This window comes from Vicia villosa, linkage group LG5 (genome assembly GCF_029867415.1).
Source record: "Vicia villosa cultivar HV-30 ecotype Madison, WI linkage group LG5, Vvil1.0, whole genome shotgun sequence".
In the NCBI taxonomy this organism is placed as follows: domain Eukaryota; kingdom Viridiplantae; phylum Streptophyta; class Magnoliopsida; order Fabales; family Fabaceae; genus Vicia; species Vicia villosa.
The window spans coordinates 173538486-173559983 of NC_081184.1; the positions used below are offsets into that span (position 1 = coordinate 173538486).

The following is a 21498-nucleotide window of genomic DNA, read 5'->3' on the forward strand; positions in this document are numbered from 1 at the left end:
CTTATGATGATGAATTGAGAGTAACATTTGCTTTAGGTATCCTCGAATTCGAGGGACTTGACTATTTTAATATTGAAAGGCAACAGGAAATAGGCAACAAAAGAGGTTACCCTAAAGGTGTGTGTGTGGCACAATCAGGTGGTTAAGTTCAGATATTTTATCTTGTAATTAGAGTGATACTAGGTTAATTTTAACAAGGCTTGCACTCCCTAGGATTACTAACCACGCAGTTAAAAATAAAAAAATAAAGACGGAATTAAAAGTTCCTACGCTATTACAATAAACACCTGTAGGGCTGAAAAATAAAGGCAAGAAAGTAAAGGCGGAAAGTAAAAACCTAAATCTATTACAATAAAGACCTGCAGATGAATAGAAGCAAAATAATAGAAACCCCAAGCTATTACAAAGCTTTGGGCAGTTACAATATAGAGGAAGAATTGGGCGCGAAAATAAAAGCAGGATAAAATTGAAAGGAGAGCGAAAAGGCAACAAAAATGTTTTTTGAAAACAAGGCTAACAAACCTAAAATTAAATTAATTAGCCTAAAAATAATTATTAGCCTAAAAATAAATAAATTAGCCTAAAATAATTATTAGCCTAAAAATAAATTAATTAGCCTAAAAATAATTATTAGCCTAAAAATAAAGAATGTGATAAAATCCTAACCCTAATTCATGAAAATGTACAACATCTACCTATTATATATATATATATATATATATATATATATATATATATATATATATATATATATTTTAGGGTTAATGGTTAAAAAAGAGATTTTACCAAGGTTTTCAAGGGCAATGAAGCAAACAAATAAGTGTAAGGAAGAATTGACACCTGCTCCCCTTTGGCCAAAGGAGGTACCAAGGTTTTCAAGGGGAATGAAGCAAACAAATAAGTGTAAGAAAGAATTGACACCTCCTCCCCTTTGGCCAAAGGAGGTACCTGCAAAAATAAAAAAATAATAAGAATAAGAATATTAGTAATAGTAATAATAATAACACAAGAAAAGAATTGGGGTTTAGCAAATTAAATTATGGACAAAATTACAAGTAACCTTGATTTGGCCAAATACTAAAAGGTTTTTGGCCAAATATGAATAACCTTGATTTGGCCAAATACCTAAAGGTTTTTGGCCAAATATGAATAACCTTGTTTTGGCCAAATACCAAAAGGTTTTTGGCCAAAAAAGCAATTGGGGTACTATCCACTTGGTCAATCCATAGAAAACCTGTTCATAAACCAACGCAGTGTTACGGTTAAGAAACAAATGAAAAAATAGAAAAGTGATTAAAATAAAATCAAAAAATATAAAATCCTGATTATAAATCAAATAAAATAAGAACACGAAACTACAATTTTTTTTTTAGATTTTTTTGAAAATATGAAAATCGAAATTAAATCAAATAAAATAGAAAAAAAGAGGAATTTGCGATTCTGAACTTCTGGAAAAAATTCGAAGGAAATCGAAACAGTAGTTTCAGAATTCGACTGACAAGTTGGAAAATTTATTACTGTGTTGCAACCGGAATTGCAACCCTGAAGAAGGAGAAGTAGGAGAAAATATTTTTTGTGTTTGTGAGAAGAGAGAGAGTGGGAGTAAGGGTTAGAATTATTAGTCCTATTTATCATCATGAATTAGGTTAGAAGAAAAATAATTATAGTAAAACTATGGACCAAATCAAAGCCCAAAAATCAATTTGTTTTAATTCTAATAAAAAATTAAATCAAACTAATTTAATAAGATTGACTTGTTCCCTAAGTTATAAAAAGTGCTAAAAATAGGACAAATAAGATTAAAAACTTTTTTTTTGAATTTTTTTGAATATTTTATGATTTTTGGTGATTTTTTGACTAAAAATGCATAAAAAGTTAAAAATTTTGGTGATTTTTTGACTAAAAATGCATAAAAAGTTAAAATTGCTTATTTTAAAATTTTTTTATTTAATTAATACGAAAATTAAAAATAAAATGATAAAAAATGATTTTTTAATATAAATGAAAATAAAATTAAAACTATAGTTAGAAACAAATAAAAGAAAAAAGTGTTAGAAGTGGGATTCGAACCCAAGACTTTGTACTTGCAAGCCTTATTGAAAGTGTATGAAGCATGGAAAAATATTTTGCTATTTACTAAAATATAAATAATTTAAGAGTAAACTATTATATTTTAAAATAGACTTAAAATCGAATATTTATAAAATTCAAGACGTCAATGTGAATGACCTCGAAATTTTATAAAAAATCCAATTTTGAAATAATTTGAATATTTGAATATGGTGGACAAATTTTGGGGTATGACAATCCTCTATGATTGTAACTCTTTATCTCTAAAGTATTTATTCTAGTGAATATCTACATCATACTGTTTTCAATAACTTTTATCATGAAATTCACTTGTTGATGGATCTCTCACAACAACAAGTTTGTATCTTTTCCTAAGTTGACCGTTAAAAAAAAGCAAATTTATGATAGTTTAACACATGATAAAATAAAGCACTAACAACACATTATTTAACACAAACGACTATTTCATATTAACTTCACGTACATCAATAATGGATCCTGGCCTAAACATTCTTAAACACATAATATAAAAGAAACGTAAACCTAAGAGTAACTTATTCGTCTTCTTGCAATCTTTAATCACCAAGAGACGGCCTCAGTCACGCCAGTTACTAGTAGCATGCACTAGAGATGATGAGAAGAAGAAGATCTCCATTATATTCAGCTCACTCTTTACACTGATTTTCACCAAGTGTTTCTTTCTCAAAAAATGTTGAACTTCTCTGTATTTCCTCTAAGAAGCTATTTTATAGTCACTCCCAACTAGGATTTTTGTGTTGTCTTGGATCATGGGCATTTGGATATTTGTAAATTTGGCCTAAGGGAATCAATACATTTCCCTCATATTCTTCCTTTTTGTACCAATGCAGAGGCATGTACAATCAACATGTGGGAGACAAAGTGTATTGTGGCAGGTTAGTGGCGCAGACATTCAGGCGGCGGTGTCTTGCATTTGTCCTTTGCAGCAGGTAGAGAAGCATGACGCTGTAGTAGGTGTACTATGGTGCGAAGTTTTTTCCTCTAGCGTCTTGATCTTATCTCTTTGCATATTTGATTCAAATGCATTCCATTCTCTACTTGTATTAGTAAACTATATGCCAAGAAAATATGATATGTTTTCAAGATGAGGCGTCAAAAACTCATGCATTATATCTACCTTGAAAGCTTCTAGCTTATTTTTATTTTCTCTAGTGATTGGAAGATCATCAACATATAGGCATAATATCAACAACTCATTGTTACTTGTTTTTCTTACCGAAAATCCATGTTCCAATGTATATTTTATGAAGCCTAGCTTGATGTAAAATGTGTCAATTATTTTATTCTGGGCTCTAAGGATCTGCTTCAAACCATATAAAGCCTTTTAAAATTATAACATATTTTCTTCTTGACCTTTTAGCTCAAAACCATGTGTGTTCTTGACATAATTTTTTCTTCTAAATATCTATTTAGGGAAAAAAAATATTTTACATCTAGTTGATGAATACACTAACCTCTATAAACTGCTACTGCAACATTTATTCTTATTATTTCAAGTTTTGCAAGTGGTGTAGAGACTTCATTAAAATCAAGGCCATGTTTCTATTGAAAACATGTTGCCACTAACCTAGTTTTATACTTACCAATTTCACCATTTAGACTCATTTTCTCTTATAAAATCATGTGACATCAATTGGTCATTTGTTAACAGGCTTATGCATCAACTCTCAAGTTTTTCTTCTCAATTTAGTTGAGCTCTTTTCATGGCTACTACCTAATTTGAACTATTTAGAGCTTGATCCAAGTTGTTTAGGTCCAACTGTGCAATCATGAATTCATTAACTAAGCCACCGTCATTTGCAAATGAGTTGACTTGGAAACACATTATAACCATCTAGATGATCGAGTTTTAACCATGATCTTCTCATATTTTGTTTAAGAACCTCAATGGTAAGTTCATCGTCTTGTGATATAACTCTTGTACTTTACTCACTTTTATCTTAATTGATAGAATATTTTCCTTATGTACCTATTTGCTAGTTACTACCTATGTTTTCATCAAATATCATATCCTTTATAATTACTTCTTTTTTCTTTTCGAACATACAATTTATATGCACAAGTAGAATAATAACCTATGAGGACCATTTATTATATTTTGTTATCATATTTCCTTCTTATTTTCTCTAGAACATGTCTAAAACATAGTTAGCTAAAACTATAGAAAATACCAACACTGGGTTTTTAAAATGTTCAAGGTTTATGTAGTGTATTTTCAATCAACTTCTTGTATGGACTTCTATTTATTATAAGCATAGTTGTTGAAATTTCGTCACCCCTAGATCTATGAGACATTTTTTCCTCTTTTAACATGCTTATATTCATATCCATTATGCTTTTATTATATTTACATGTTATACCATTAGGTTATGGTGCATATGGTGTTGTGACTTCATTCTTTCCTCTATTTTCCAATAAAGTTGTGCAAATTCCATAGAAATTTATTCACATGCATCATTTTTGCTTAATCTCTTTAAGTTAGATTTGCTTCTCAATATGTAGCTTAAATTTCTCTAAAATTGTAAACACAAAGTGTTTCTTCTCAATTAGATAGAGCTACATATGTGTCTAATTTACTCGTCTATAAAATTCTTGAAATAGTTGTTACTCCCATGGATTTTGTTTAAAAAATATTACAAACATCAAAGCATGTCATATTTAGTTTGTGCGCTAATTTCATTGGTAAGTAACCTCTAAATGACCTCCTATTTGCTTTGATGTACAACATTCTCCACAAACTCCATTTTTTATTTAATCTAGGGAAAGCTATACAATATTCTCTTCATATTGAGCATATTCATACTTTTGAAGTTCAAATGACCATGTATCTTATGTCATCTTATTCATAGTTCAACTTGTTGTTGAGAAAATATTTATGGTCAATCATATCGATATCAATCTTGAAGGTCTTATTACTTGATAAATGAGCCTTCAAGGTCTATTTGCATATGTATCATACTAGCATTATAGAGTAGTTCTTCTCACGAAATTGACCTAGACTTATCATATTTGTTTTCATGGACAAAACATACAACACATCATTGATGATTGAATTGTGGCCATCTTTCATCCTCAAAAACACAATTCTAATTATTTCTGACACCGCTTGACTGTTAATTGCAAACCTGGTGTTCCTCCTCACAACATCATCAAGTTTTAGAATGCACATCTTGTTCCAACTTAAAAAATTTCCCTTCCAACAATCTAAGGGAAATTGTGAACAAATACACTTCATAGGCCAAGGGAAATTGTGAGCATATACATTTCTTTTTGCAATTACCATTGTACCTCCCATATCACACTCACTCAAGTAATTTCCGTGCTTTTATGATATGTGCATATTATCATATTATTGTATATGCTTTTAATGATGACAAAGGAATAAAACTAAAATAATCATGAGCATCATCAAACAAATTATCATCAAATAAATCATGGCCACTAACTAATCGATTATGAAGCGTCCTAACTAATTAGGATAGTAAAGTCTCACTCTCTTATCAATTATAACTTGTATCTAATCAATTAAGGAGTGAACTCGTCGCCTAATTGATTAGAAACCAAACTAATCGATTAGGCTCCGAATCTGGATAGTTTGTTTACAAATTTATAGGTCTAATCGATTAGTGTTATAGGATAATCAATTAGAGGGTGTACTCAACCCATGTAATTTTCTTTCTTGTCAAAATGTTTTCTCCTATATAAAGGAGTTCTCGTGAACTCTTCTAAGTACAAAATCTGATTTTATATTCTTTTCTCCTACTCACTCTCTTAGAAATTAATTTTATACACTACTTATTGTTTAGTGCTAAGAGTTCACTCTAGAGATGATGAGAAGAAGAAGATCTTCACTATGTTCAGCTCACTCTCTTCACTGATTTTTACTAAGTGTTTCTTTCTCTAAAAATTTGAACTTCTCTGTATTTCCTCTAAGATGCCCATTTATAGTCACTCTCAAATAGGGTTTTTGTGTTGTCTTGGATCATGAGCTTTTGGATATTTGTAAATTCTGTCCCAAAGGAATTAATATATTTCCCTCATATTCTTCCTTTTTGTACCAATGTAGAGGCATGTATTATCTGTATGTGGGAGACAAAGTGTATTATGACAGGTTAATGGTGCGAACATTCAGGCGGCAGTGTCTTACATTTGTCCTTCGCAGTAGGTAGACAAGCATGTGTACTATGGTGTAGAGTATTTTCCTCTAGCATCTTGATCTTATCTCTTGCCATAGTTGATTCAAATGCATTACATTCTCTACTTGTTTTTACCTCTACTTGTTTTCATATAATACATGCCAAAAAAATATGATATATTTCCAAGACGAGGCGTCAAAAAATCATACATTATATCTATCTTGAAAGCTTATGGCTTATTTTCTTTTTCTCTAGTGATTGTCAGATCATCAACGTATAGGCACAATATCAACAACTCATTGTTACTTGCTTTTCTTATCCGAAATCCATGTTTTGTACATTTTATGAAGCCTAACTTAATGTAGAATGTGTCAATTATTTTGTTTCGGACTCTAGGGATAAGCTTCAATCCATATAAATCCTTTTAAAATTCTAACACATTTTCTTCTTGGCCTTTTAGCTCAAAACCATGTATGTTCTTGACATAATTTTTTCATTCACTACGTGTTTTTTTTTTCTTTTTCTGTGTTTTAACAATTTATTAACTTAAAATTTTAAAATATTTTTACCATTATTTTTGTTTAATGACTAAAGAAGAAAAATATTTGATTTAAAGGGAAATACTTTACCGTGGTAATAGTTAACAATGTTAAAATATTTTAACTAGTCTATATTAGGATATTATCTTTTATTCTTATTGAAAAATGTTATTTACACATATGATTTATACATTAAATTTTGGTATAGTATCGGGAGAATTTCTTAGCATGATTGTATGTGATTCATTATTGTTTAAAAGTAAATTTTTTATTTAATTAAAGTACATAGTCATCATAAAAAATGAAGAGATTGTTGAACCAAAATTAGTTTGAAGAACAATGACTTTTAATTTTAATTTTAATGAAAATTAGATGTAGGAGAATAATTGTACTCTCTATTGCATGTTACATGTTTAGAAAAGCTATTGAAATTCTAAGTAACCTATATTATAGAAAGTATGTTAAAGCATCATCTGATCACACGTTTTAAACACATTACTCCATTACCATATGAGTTAATGCTTTCAATGCAATACCAAACAATGCCTCAAATTTTCTTTATTTCTCAAATCTCTCTTTTTATCACACTCTCCCTTACTTAGTTCTCTCTTTTTACTTTCTCTTTACAAACAATCACACCCTAATTAAAATATTAAACTATCGAATTTGTCCACCATTTTCTAGAATAAAATATTCTTACTTTTTCATTATATTTATACTTTTAAACTGTTGATTGACTTGATTTGACCTGTTAAGACTTAGACTTTTTGAACCTACTGCTACTGCTACACCCTCACCACCCTCTGTTACAGCCTCACCCTCACCCTCTCACGTATTCACATATTGTTTTTCCTTTTTAAATAATTTTTCTCTCTCCCCTTATATATTCTTCCTTTCTTATTTTTTTCTCTCATAACTTCTAACTTCTTTGTTTTCTCTCCGTTATCCCTCTTAACTTCTTTTTTTTTTCTCTCTTCATCATGGATGCTCTTATGGTATGTTACATTTTTATATCTCCAACTTTTCAATCAATTTACTTTATGTTAAACTGCTTCTCTACTTATTACTACTTATTACTGTTTCATTATTTTTCTAGATGGCTGCCTTTATGGTGGGAATCATCTTGGGGGCATGTCTCAGTCTATGTCACATGCTAAAGGCCTGCAGGAAGATCATTCCACCCCCACCGGCCACCATTGCATTATTCGAGCAGCAACCTCTGTTCTCGGTGGACATACAGCTTTCGCCTCCACCACCTCCACCGGACACCACTTTATTAGCATTATTCAAGCAGCAGTCTCCATTCTCAGTGGAGATACAGCTGCCGCCTCCACCTTTATCTTCATCACCTGATACCGACTTGGTGGAAGAGCCGCCATCACCACCCTTTAATGAATTCAAAAGTATAAAGTGTTCTCTTGTAGATGGTTAGATCCTCCTCCTTATATTATGTGAATCTTTTAAATCTTACGAAATGTCTTGATTTCTGTTTGGTTCTTTCAAAACAAGTTCAAAAATGAAATTTTATTAAGTTGAATTACTAGGCTCTATCTTTAGATGAGCCTTCCAAATATGTGTGCAACTAATATGTAACTTCAATTGGATCTATATGGCCCTATGCCGATTTTAATTGTTGCATCTTTTTGTGCCGTCAGTGCAAGAACGCTATGTCCTGTTGACAAACATGATGGCAGCTGAGAGGGTACAATATTCAAATTGAGTTGAACTATTATGCCTGGGGTATTTATTTATCACTTATTTGGTTGATTTCTCAAATCATAATTTTTTTGGTAGGGATTCCTGGGAATTTATCTGCCATTCCTACCTATCTACCGCAGTACAAAAATTAATAATAGCAGAAAGTTATAGGGTCCTCATTCTTTTAGTGTGTGATTTGTTGACCTATTCTGAAAGTTTTACGAATCATGCAGTATGCAATAATTCCTTTCTTCTTCCCACAGGCTATATAATCATGGGTTTTTATTTGCTCAAAATCCAATTATGCCCGAATAATTTTTAAGTTGTGGAAAACATAGGCTATTTTACCTCTTTTGAGTTACTCACACTTTTATCTTATTATGAGCATACTTTTTCTCCCTACCAGGAAAGAAATGAAACGATACAATTGGATCGACGGCAAAAGTTTAAAAAAAATAGCGACTCAGAAAAAGCTGGTGTTTCTCATAATGGAGCGCAAAACTCTCCAGGTGTGTTATGTTTGTATTCTGTCATTCAGAAGATATGGTCTTTTACTAATGAAGTTTTTAAAAAGTTGTTAGGAGGGTTTAAGATTTTACCAACTTTCTGTGGTATATGTGGTGAATCTATATTGTGAATTTTGTTCTCAAAACCAAGAGTGTGTGAGAAAGAGACACCATATTTTACAATCTCTTCGAAATAGGGAAGAAAGAGAGGAGAAATGCTATTTGTTTACTAAATTTTCATTTGTGCCCCTTCTAAAAAATAATCAATATTTCTCACTTCCCCATTTCTTTTCTTTATCTCATATACCAAACAATACCTCAAATTTTCTTTATTTCTCAAATATCTCTCTTTATCACACTCTCCCTTACTTAGTTCTCTCTTTTTACTTTCTCTTTACAAACAATCACACCCTAATTAAAATATTAAACTATCGAATTTGTCCACCATTTTCTAGATTAAAATCTTCTTACTTTTTCATTATATTTATACTTTTAAACTGTTGATTGACTTGATTTGACCTTTTAAGACTTAGACTTTTTGAACCTACTGCTACTGCTACACCCTCACCACCCTCTGTTACAGCCTCACCCTCGCCCTCTCACGTATTCCCATATTGTTTTTCCTTTTTAAATAATTTTTTTCTCTCCCCTTATATATTCTTCATTTTTTATTTTTTTCTCTCATAACTTCTAACTTCTTTATTTTCTCTCCTTTTTCCCTCTTAACTTCTTTGTTTTTTTTCTCTCTTCATCATGGATGCTCTTATGGTATGTTACATTTTTATATCTCCAACTTCTCAATCAATTTACTTTATGTTAAACGGGTTCTCTACTTATTACTACTTATTACTACTTATTACTATTTCATTATTTTTCTAGATGGCTGCCTTTATGGTGGGAATCATCTTGGGGGCATGTCTCAGTTTATGTCACATGCTAAAGGCCTGCAGGAAGATCCTTTCACCCCTATCGGCCACCACTGCATTATTCGAGAAGCAGCCTCTGCTCTCGGTGGACATACAGCTGCCACCTCCACCGGACACCACTTTATTAGCATTATTCAAGCAGCAGTTTACATTCTTAGTGGAGATACAGCTGCCGCCTCCACCACCTCCACATCTATCTTCATCACTTGATAACGACTTGGTGGAAGAGCTGTCATCACCACCCTTATCGGCTTATGAAGAGCTGCCATCACCACCACAAGCTTCCACATGCCTCACCTATTGTTATTAGGATAAAAATAAAAAGATTAAAAAAACTATAAATGAAAAAGAAACGTGGTTATTGAAAAATAAAAAAACAATACATAGCCATCCCCTATAGCTTCTTCTGTTTCTTTTTGTTTTTCTATTATATTTTATTTGAATATTTATTAAACATGTGTGTATTAGGATAATAATAAATAAGTATAAATAATAAGGTAAGCCTAAAATATATATTTCTGAAATGGTATAATTAGGGCTGTTATCGGTCTGGACCCGTTCGGATATTCATAGTCCCGAGAGACAGGCCGAATTCGTTATAGGGTGGACCGGGACCGGACCATAACAGTGATGGTCCAAAAAAGAGAACCAAAATCGGACCGGTCGGATCGGGTAAACCTAAACCGGACCGAATTATTGGAATAAAGTTATGTGAAACCGAGACCGGACCGATTTAAATCGGATGGATACCCGGTCCACCCGAAATAATTGAATTTAAAAAAAAAATCAGAATTCCAATATTTCTTAAATTACATTCACTTTTAATATAATAATGTTGCATTTAAATGTTCAAAATAAGATGTTAAAAATAAGTACATAACATTACACTTCAAAGTTCAAAATAAGATGTTCAAAATAACATTACAAAAATGGCTTCAAAATAAGATTTGTCACACAAGCATTGTTTGAAACAAACTACAAAATATTGGTCCAATGATGTTTATGCATTGTTTGATAAGGCAAGTCTTTCACCCTATATCACAGGCCACTTAACAAATTTACACAACATACAAAAAAAATGATGGTCAATTTGATGTCAAAGTTCCAAGTCTATGCATCAAAATTGAACACCAACAAAATATTAAACAAAAACATTAAAAAAATATCTAATGCATTGGCAGGTTAATACCTAAATTTTTTTCCAATTGCTTCTGGGTGTACCAACCAACAGGAGGAAATAGACCACCAACACGAGATAGTTGTCGGCGCCATGGAACCGACGTGGATGGTTATGGCAGTGTGGGTGGTGATAACAGCGTGGGAGGTGGTGGCAGCTTTTCATAAGCCGACAAGGGTGGTGATGGCAGCTCTTCCACCAAGTCGTTATTAGGTGATGAAGATATAGGTGGGGGTGGTGGAGGCGGCAGCTGTATCTCCACTGAGAATGGAGATTACTTCTTGAATAATGCTAATAAAGTGGTGTCCGGTGGAGGTGTTGGAGGCGGCAGCTGTATGTCCACCGAGAACGGAGGCTGCTGCTCGAATAATGCAGTGGTGGCCGGTGGGGGTGGAAGGATCTCCCTGCAAGCCTTTAGCATGTGACATAGACTGAGACATGCCCCCAAGATGATTTCCACCATAAAGGCATCCATCTAGAAAAATAATGAAACAGTAATAAGTAGTAATAAGTAGAGAACCAGTTTAACATAAAGTAAATTGATTGAAAAGTTGGAGATATAAAAATGTAACATACCATAAGAGCATCTATGATGAAGAGAGAGGAGGAGTGGAGATTCCGACCAGAGAGAGACAGAAGAACGGAGGAGGAGGTTTTTGTGGATTGTGAGGGAAGAACAAGAGAGGACGAAGGATGAGCTTTCTGAGAAGAAAAGGTGTATCGTTTGAGAGATTGGAAGACTGATATAAAAAGTAGTGTATCAACACTCTAAGAATTAAAAAAGATCCTAAGAGCATCATTATCCATCAAGCCCATTTGAATTCTTTAAAAGGGTCTCATTTAATTTTTTATATTATTTTACACTTTACAATTATTTAAACAACTAATCTACATTTTCAAAATATCCATATAATCTATCAAAAACTTTAAAATGAGTACCATTAAACTTACTTTTCCTCACAAGTTAGCTATGTTTATATTTTTAATCCAACTCTATTGAAAGGAATCGTTGTTGCAGTAAAGAACGGTTGCGAATTTGATAACGTGCTTTAAGTTTGAATTACCCATAAAACCCTGACATTGAAACTTTAGGACCAGTGTAGAAACTGTGAAAAAACACCGATATTGATGCTCTAAGTGCAGTATTACTAATATACTTAACTCTAAGTGCAAAAAAGAAAAAAGATCCTAATGATGTTCCTTTAAAACCAAACTTCACCCTCTTCTTTCTTATAGATGGTGATGGTATATTAAACGTGACTGCAGAGGAAAAATAGGTGGTAATAAACAAGATATTACAATAACTAATGTTAACGGGAGACTTTCAGTGGAAAAGTGAATTTTAATATTACACCGTATGAGCAAAAATTGAATGCATGTCCTGACAATATAGTTAATGTAAGGTTTCTAGAATCCCTACTGAAGTACTCATTTTTTAAATTTGGACCTCAGTAGTGATTTTCTTATTTTTCAAATTTTTATGACTAATTTTATTTATTTAAAAAAACTTACATTTTCAAGATATCCAATTAAAAACTTTACAGAATTTATTATATTATACTTTTAAGTTTTAAAATTATATTAAGAATATATTAGTATTATTTCATCATTTTTATGTTTCTAATATGATTTATATGATATTAGTATTATTTACTCAAATAAACCCGTGCATAGCATGGGTGCCCGGACTATATATATATATATATATATATATATATATATATATATATATATATATATATATATATATATATATATATATATATATATATATTAAAAAAATTCTTTTTTAAATATGTGATAGGCGCAAACTTTTGTCACATTGTAATTGTAATTAGATTTCGTCTTTAGTGCTATAAAATTTTGTACATATCGTATTGACTGATGTATAGGTTTTGAAATGTTTATATCTTTCATAGATTGGTCGATTCACTTATTTAATTAATGGTCATATTTCTAAAGTAAAGCATACTCCTATCTTATATATTAAAGTTGTTAAGTCACTTCACAATTTTGCCTCCAAAATTGAGGGTAATGCCGTAACTTCTAAGTAAAGCATTATATGATTTTTAATCATTTTACAAACAAAAATAATATTTAAATATGTGGGCTTGTAAGGTTGAGAGACACAACTTCACGCACAGGAGTTTTCTTGAACTTGTTGAGGCGTAATTCATGAGCAACAAGAAGTATCTCCACTTCATCAAGATCCATGATACCAAACTTGCTCTCAACAACAGAAACAACTGGCGCATACTCAGCAGGTAAGCCTTCAAAAATAACATCAATGTGATGTGAAACAGGAATATGATCCCCAATCGAAGCAAGAGCATCAACAATCGTGCGAATTTGAAGCAAATAATCTTGAATAGACATTATTTCAGCTTTCTCCTTGTCAATCGTCGATTTTTTCAAAAATAAATAATATGTGATGATCATAGTGATTTAGGGTTTTGGTCCAAGAAAATTTTTCATTTATATGTGATTTTTAATCATTTTACAGACAAAAATAATATTTAAAAATATTTGATTAATTAAATTGTTTAATCTAAAAAATATTTAAAAATATTTGATTAATTAAATTGTTTAATCTAAAAAATATTTAAAAATATTTGATTAATTAAATTGTTTAATTTAAAAAAATATTTACTCAGTGAGTAAAAACGCATGGTTTTGCTTTAAAAACGCATGGTTTTGCCTTCATCATATTCCTCTGTTCAATTAAATATTAGTTACATAATTTAGGTTATGTTATGTGAGTATCAGATTGGTTAAGAAGTGATTTGTATACAATAACGTTAATCATGAAATGACATTCCACTTTGACAACAATACGGATATTCTCCATCTTTGTTCATTCTTTATTTATTAAAAGCACTAAATTAATGTACAAGAAATTCAATTCTTCCTTTTGCCTTATGCCATTAATCTCAAATTACTCCAACAGAAAGAAATTCACTTATGTCTAATGCTTTTGTTGCTTTGAAGAAATGAGCCTTTGAAGCAATATATCTAATGCTTCCTTCATCCACCAATGTTGACAAACTTCTCTAGCTTCACCAACACTCATCTAATTAACACAAAAAAAAAACCTATTAGAATTTTTTTTCAAAAATACATATTTTAAAAATATTTTTTTATATAAAATGCAAAATCAAATAATTGAGAATAAACATACCCATACTCTTGTCCTAAGATTTTTCTCAGGCCATTGATCAAGTTGCTCCTTGACAAACAAAGGGAACATATAGCCTTCATAGTATATTCCATATCTTTTGCTAATGAAATTCCACTGTCCCAATTCACACTGTCATATAAAATGAAAATTCTATCTCAGTTTCATTATAAATTAATCAACCAAATATTTTCACAATTAACAAGTAAATTAATATCCAATTAATTATTATACCTCAACTAATCCTATGACTCCTGCTTCTTCAAGGGATTCCCTAGAAGCAGCTTCTTGTAGAGATTCATCAAGTTCCCATCCTCCCTTTGGAAACATTAGTCTTTGAGTTTTCTGTGAACTAACCATTAGTACTTCCAATTCGTTGCTTCTATTACCATCTATGTCTTGTTTATATCTATAAGGTATGCATCTGCAAAAACATTATTATAATAGTTAGTCAATAATAAATATACTTATTTTGAATTAATATTGTATATATATTGAGGTATGCTATTTATACACTGCTTTTTATACACCGTATCTTACACCATCAATATTTACAAAGCAAAATACTATTGCACAGATATCAAGACAGGAAATATTATTTTAAAAGAAAAATTTATGCATTGTGTGTATAGTTATACGGTGTTGGTGTACAAAAGAGGTGTACACATATCATTTCTCATATATATTTGACCTACCAACTTTTATTGAAACGTGATAAAATGAAGTGAATATATATAGTACTCACCCTACAACTTGTCTGCCACCCATGTTGTTATATCTCTGCAACTCTCTTCCGGTTCGAGATACCAAACAAATCATCTTTCAAAAGAGTTAAGAATATAGAAATATATATATATTTAGAATATGATTAGGAATGAAAGGTGGATATAAAGAGTGGCCAAGTGAGAAGATATATATAGAGAAAACTTAACACACACCAAACGCGTTATTTGTCGCATTCCAATCAACACATGTTATAATGCTGAAGATTATAACAACAGTACGTGTGTCAATGCTGCTCCTCATAATCTAGACGACATGGTGTATGATTATTGGCCAAGAGTCAAGTGCAAAATCCAACAGAAAAGAGTACTACCATTCGATCGTCACTAAATATAATATCTTTTGAGATTTTTATTTGTCATTTTTTTATAAGCTGGACTCGACCCATCGTGAAAAGAAGTTGTTGTATTGTTAACTCCACCTCCAATTATTTTATAGGGTTTTCTTGAGTTTTTTCGATACTCTTGAAGTAATGAATGCTTGTTTCATTCTTCCAACTTGCTTTGCAAATCGTGAGATCATTATTGCAGCAACAAAAGTAAGTATTGTTTGTATCTTCTCCACAAGGATTGTTATGAATATCGAAAATCGTTCAATAATTTCTATAATTCTAAGTACAAACGTTTGAAAAGTTAGATTGGTTTGGTAACTAAATTAAAAGTAACGACAAATAAAAATAAGAGTTTAACAAATAGAATTGAGATTGTTGGGGTTAGAATCATTATCATAACCTCATGTATTTTCTTGATTAATTATGTATATTCTTAGCCGTCGATTAATATTATCATCCATCGTTGTGTGTTTGTTGCTTATGTTTAAACAACAACGTAAAATCAATCGTAATATATAATAGACAGTTTCTTAGCTGGTTAACCAATACGATAACCTTAAGATTTGACAATATATGTGAATGTTAAACATATTTCCTTAAGAAGCGATAAGAATCTTCCCAAAGAAGTCAAGCATACATCATATTTTCTTAAGAGGCGATAAGTATCTTCCCAAGGAAGACCATTAAACATCATATTTCCTTAAGAGACGACAAGGATCTTTCCGAGGAAGTCAAACATACAACATATTACCTTAAGAGACGACAAAGATCTTCCCAAGAAAGTCCAAAATACATCATATTGTCTTAAGAGGCGACAAGGATCTTCCCATGGAAGTCCAAAATACATCATCTGGTCTTAAGAGGCGTTGAGAATTTTCCCAAAGTATTTCAGCATACAACATATTGTAAAATTCCAATGAGCTTGAGAGAAGGGATCAGAAAATCTTGTATGTTGATTCTAGTTCTAATTATGCATTCCTTTTTTTGGATGACATCTTCTCGGATTCTGACTTCTGAATCTAGCTGAATAGTGTATATATCTTTGACTACTTAAAGATCTATTCACACAGTAAATATTTCAATGTTTGAACGTTCTGAACTAAGATCTTTTCTTTTGATTGACTCCAAACCATTCATGCATGGCCTTAGGAAATGAGTATTTATTCTTCTTTACACGAAAGAGTTCCTATTGTGAAATATTGAGAAAGTCAACGGTAAACAGAGTCTGTTTATTGAAAACATCCCATACTCATAAAGAATTAACTTTCTGCAAACAAGATTCCTTGCTTCCTAAAAACTCCTTTTGCATGACAAGCATTATCTTCATATTTCAAGTTCTAGTTCTTGACTTGAATTCTTTTTCTAGTGAAGATCTAATGATTTAGAACAGGAATCATTTCTGTCTTTTGAGTTTATAACAGCCAAAGTTTTTTCTCAAACTGGATCTCTCTGTATGATTAATTGTTCAATTAAAAAATCAATAACAAATTCGAGCTCTGATACAAATTGAAGATTAAGAAAAACACAAGAAAGAGGAATTTGAATTGGGTTTTCAAAACTTTTCTCTTTGACATACTATGCATTCAAAATGATAAACAATTTAGAGTGCAATTAAGATAAAAATGACACATTCAGTTATCCAGGTTCCCCTTAGAAAAGGTTAGTCCTGTCCACCCGTCAATGTGATTTTTCCTTAGAAAGGGACTTAATCCACTAATCATCAAAATGATAACAATTGCACAGGCCAACTGCGCGCGGGTGACTAACAACCAAAGCATTGATCAAATTGTTAGTGATCTCTTAAGAATTCTGACCCAATTGGTCTCCTAAGATATATACGATCAATGACTCCTTTAAAAATTTTGACCCAACTGGTTTCCTAAAGGAGATTTCTCCATGATGACAAACTGTCAAAGTCTTTTTGAGTATACAGGCTAAGACTAGTCACTCAAGGAATAAACAACTAATAGTTGCTTAATGTTTGTGTTTACAAGATTGTTTCTATCAAACTGATTACACAAATGTTTAAGTACAAAGATAACACAAAAGTGTTACACAAGATATGAACATCTTCTTGCTTTTACATTATTCTACAAAGATGTATTTGATAAGTGTTTGGGTAGCATGTTGTAGTAATCTTCTTTCTCTTCTTTCTTTTCTTTTTCTTCATGATTTATCCTCTTTTCATATTTCCTTTTTCTCTTTTTATTTGGCTTGGCTTCAGCTTCTTGTATTATCTTGTGCTTGCTTTGAATACTTGAGCTTCGACTTTGGCTATTGTAGCAGCAACCAGCAACTTTTCTTATGAAGTCTTGATCTTCTTTTATAGTCTTCATAGAAAGAGACGTTGTGAGGATATAGTCCTTTCTAAAAGATAATAGTTACTTTCCAACGGATAGTGTCAAATGTAGATGTTGGATAGTACAACATGTTACTTCCTTTTCCTGTAGCCTGCAGCTTTAACATGGAAGACAACTTTTAAATAGTATGAACGTCTTGGTAACAGTGAATTTGTTCAAGTATAACGTTCTACTGGAATCTTCTTGAGAAAGTTTCTTGATCTTATCTTCAAATGATGTACTTTTGATCTGAAGTAATAAGCTTGGAAAAGATCAACTTCTTATCGTTGTTCTACTGATGGTTTATCTGATGAGTAGTTCATAAACTACTTTTTTATCGTTGAGAAGGAAAAGAAATTAGCTAAGTCATACGTGACAGACAAATGAGAAGCCAATTGGATATAACCGTCGCAGAAAGTACATGAAGTAAGACTGAATCCACAATCACCTTTCTATTGAATAAATTCTCTCAATAATGGAACATATACAGGAGAAGCTGCCTAAAGAACACAATCACCTTAGAGGGATTCCAGCTACTCCAAAGGTGGGGAAGAGGAAAATAACTAGGAATGGAGGGATTTGAAGAAGCCAAAAGAGAATGGTAAGTAGAGGATACAGATAAGGAAACTTAATACTTGAAATATAATGATACTACTTGATGCTTAGACATAAAAAATTTAGTTACTTATTACATATTTCCATGTTGTTAACAAACACCACAAGGTTTAATATATGTTTTGAAAAGCATCGTGTTAGTCAAATCACGACAGAAAACCATGTTTTTAAAAGCTTAGTTTTCTAGCTTCAATATTTTTACGACACTGGACAAAAAACCTAGGGAAAGGCCAAGAAGTAACAATCTCAGGATCAAAGTAAAAAAAAACAAAAACCAACTATCAAATACAACAAGACCAGCCACCAAGAAGAAAAAACAACCAACAAAAACAACCACGAAAATAATAAGAAAAAACCAGCATCAGGTGAAGCTAGAGATTTCCCCTCTGAGAACACCATAAAGGAGCAACAAAACCTCAAAAGACGAAAACAAGAACACACCTGATGGGGGTCGAAGATACGCACCCCTATATTGGCTTAGAAACAGGATAGGATTTTCTCGCCAGGCCGCGTAACCACAAGAGTTATTGAAGAACCTACCAAGATACCATTTCCAAGCCAAAAAGATGCTCATGTCTTCCACATCTTTTGGTGTTACTGAAAACCCACAAAAAACTAAATCATACGACTTTTCCAAATTGACCAAACAACGGCATGTCAAATCATCCCCATCCCCCCTTAGATCTAGCATTCCTAGGTGAAGGGAGAAATATCTGAAAAGGGGCTAAAGTATCACTATGCAAAACAACAAACCCACCCTAACCACCTAAAGATCCTATACCAAACAAAGGATACAACCTCACTGATCACAAAGAGATGGGAGGAGAACTCAAGGTGCAGCAAGCAGAAAGGACAAGAGAGAGTCAAAGAGGTCAAGGGGACTCCCCTCTTAAGTAAGTTTTCTCTAGTTGGGATATGATTCTGAAGAAGTTTCCAAGAGAAAACTATAACTTTAGAGGGGGCCCAACTATAAATTTCTGAAAGAACTAACTCAACAAGAGAGGGATGACGACCTGGGGGGAAATTTCGGCCAAAAGATAAGAGTGGGAAGAACACACAGAATGAACACCGTCACTCGAGTCACACCACCTACACTAATTACTCTCAACTGATGGGGTGAAACCTCTAATTAAAGACTGAAGATCGCGAAAATAATTCAACTTATAATTAAAAAGAAAATGTCGCCTCCACTTGAGATTCCATATCTAACTATCCATTTCCCATCTATCGACCTCCCCAATAGAATTAGAGATTTGATCAGAAATAAGAAAAAGGTTAGGGAACTTATGGAGAAGGGTGAAGTCCCCTACCTAGATATCCTCCTAGAAGGAAGTAAGAAGACTAGAACCGACTTCAAAGAGAGACCATCCCAGAACCGGTCTGTAGAATCATCAACTCTAGATACTAGAACGGAAACTCCTCTCAGCTAAGACGAGGTCGATCTAAGGTGGCCGACTCTCCCACCCAGGATAGAGCTCAAAGAGGCAGGGGGTCATCTTGTTTCAAACCCCTCTGAATACTAATCTATTGGGTCGGGCAACCATTAACTAAGACCGCAAGATTACCAAATAACACACAAGCTCTAATCCAACTCCTCCACTTAACGCTAAACTCAAACTTTATCTCATAAATTATTTTGTTTTATTCAAGTCAAAATGTTCAATTACAATCTTCATAAAATCGATATTTTTTTATTATTTAAATTTTTGATTGTGTATAAAAGAATGTGAACTTTTTCTCTACAATTTTGTTTCTCTCCCTCCTTTCTATAATCTTCAACTAAAAAAATAAAATATTGACTGATTCTTGATTTCAGATTGAAATTGTAAATTTCATATTATTTTTCAAAAAATAAACAATCATCAATGCTACATCTTTTATTGTTGTTGCTTTGAAGAAATGAGTCTTTGGAGCAATATATCCAATGCTTCCTTCATCCACCAATGTTGACAAACTTCTCTAGCTTGACCAACAGTCATCTAATTAAGACAAAAAATAAAGAAAAAATTAGTTATATTTTCACATGTGCATATTTTAAAATAAGTTAGTTATATAACATGCAAATTTAATAAATCATTGAGTATAAACATACCCATACTCTTCTCCTAAGATTTTTCTCAGGCCAATAATCAAGTTGCTCTTTCACAAACAAAGGGAACATGTACCCTTCATAGTATATTCCATATCTTTTGCTAATGAAATTCCACTGTCCCAATTCACACTGTCATATAAAAAGAAAATTTTATTAATTTCAGTTTTATTATAAATTAATTAACCAAATATTTTCTTAATTAAATATATTCAATCAATTAATATACCTCAACTAATCCTATAACACCTGCTTCTTCAAGAGATTCCCTAGAAGCTGCTTCTTGTAGAGATTCATCAAGTTCCCATCCTCCCTTAGGAAACATTAGTCTTTGAGTTTTCTGTGAACTAACCATTAGTACTTCCAATTCGTTGCTTCTGTTACCATTTATGTCTTGTTTATATCTATAAGGTATGCATCTGCAAAAACATTACTATAATTAGTCTAAAAAAAATATAATTATTTTGAATGAATATTATATATATTTCACCTACCAAATTTTACTGAAACGTGATAAAATGAAATGAATATATATACTCACCCTACAACTTGTCTGCCACCCATATTGTTGTATCTCTGCAACTCCCTTCCCGTTCGAGATATTAAACAAACCATGTTTCAAAAAGATGATGAAGTGTGTTTTTAGTACCGAAGAGGATACGTTACGTTGATATATAAGAAGGAAAAGAATGAAGATATATATGATTAAGAATGAAGAGTGGATACAAAGGATAGAAGAGATATATACAGAAAACTTAATACATATCAACCGCGTTATTGTCGCGTTTCTTCACACGGAATATAATATGTATAATATAATAATTAAAATAAAAGACTATAGTCAAGATTAAATTAAATAATTAAAACTACAGTAATTAACTATGGTTTATGATGATGAGGTTGAGGTAGTAACAAAGTATTAGTCGACACGGCTTCACTCCGAAAGAACACGTACGTTGTTGTGTCCACATACATACATTATACATATCCATACCCTCTCAGGCTCAGCTCCTACTCTATTCTATCAGCTAGAGAGTGATAATAATAGTGATGCACTGTATATAGCTGCTTTTAA

At 31.9% G+C, this 21498-nt stretch overlaps 2 protein-coding genes across 2 annotated transcripts; both read right to left on the minus strand.

Annotated features, from left to right (window-relative positions):
• Window positions 1-13912: 13912 nt before the first annotated feature.
• On the minus strand, window positions 13913-15141 carry LOC131608255 (nudix hydrolase 18, mitochondrial-like). The gene is made up of 4 exons (XM_058880169.1): window positions 15012-15141; window positions 14501-14690; window positions 14270-14398; window positions 13913-14161 (listed from the first exon to the last, which is right to left on the minus strand). The coding sequence occupies exons 1-4, from the start codon at window positions 15083-15085 to the stop codon at window positions 14057-14059; spliced, it is 498 nt and encodes a 165-aa protein (XP_058736152.1). The 5' UTR covers window positions 15086-15141; the 3' UTR covers window positions 13913-14056.
• A 4988-nt stretch (window positions 15142-20129) lies between these two features.
• On the minus strand, window positions 20130-21128 carry LOC131608256 (nudix hydrolase 18, mitochondrial-like). The gene is made up of 4 exons (XM_058880170.1): window positions 20965-21128; window positions 20653-20842; window positions 20427-20555; window positions 20130-20313 (listed from the first exon to the last, which is right to left on the minus strand). The coding sequence occupies exons 1-4, from the start codon at window positions 21036-21038 to the stop codon at window positions 20212-20214; spliced, it is 495 nt and encodes a 164-aa protein (XP_058736153.1). The 5' UTR covers window positions 21039-21128; the 3' UTR covers window positions 20130-20211.
• Between the last annotated feature and the right edge of the window lie 370 nt (window positions 21129-21498).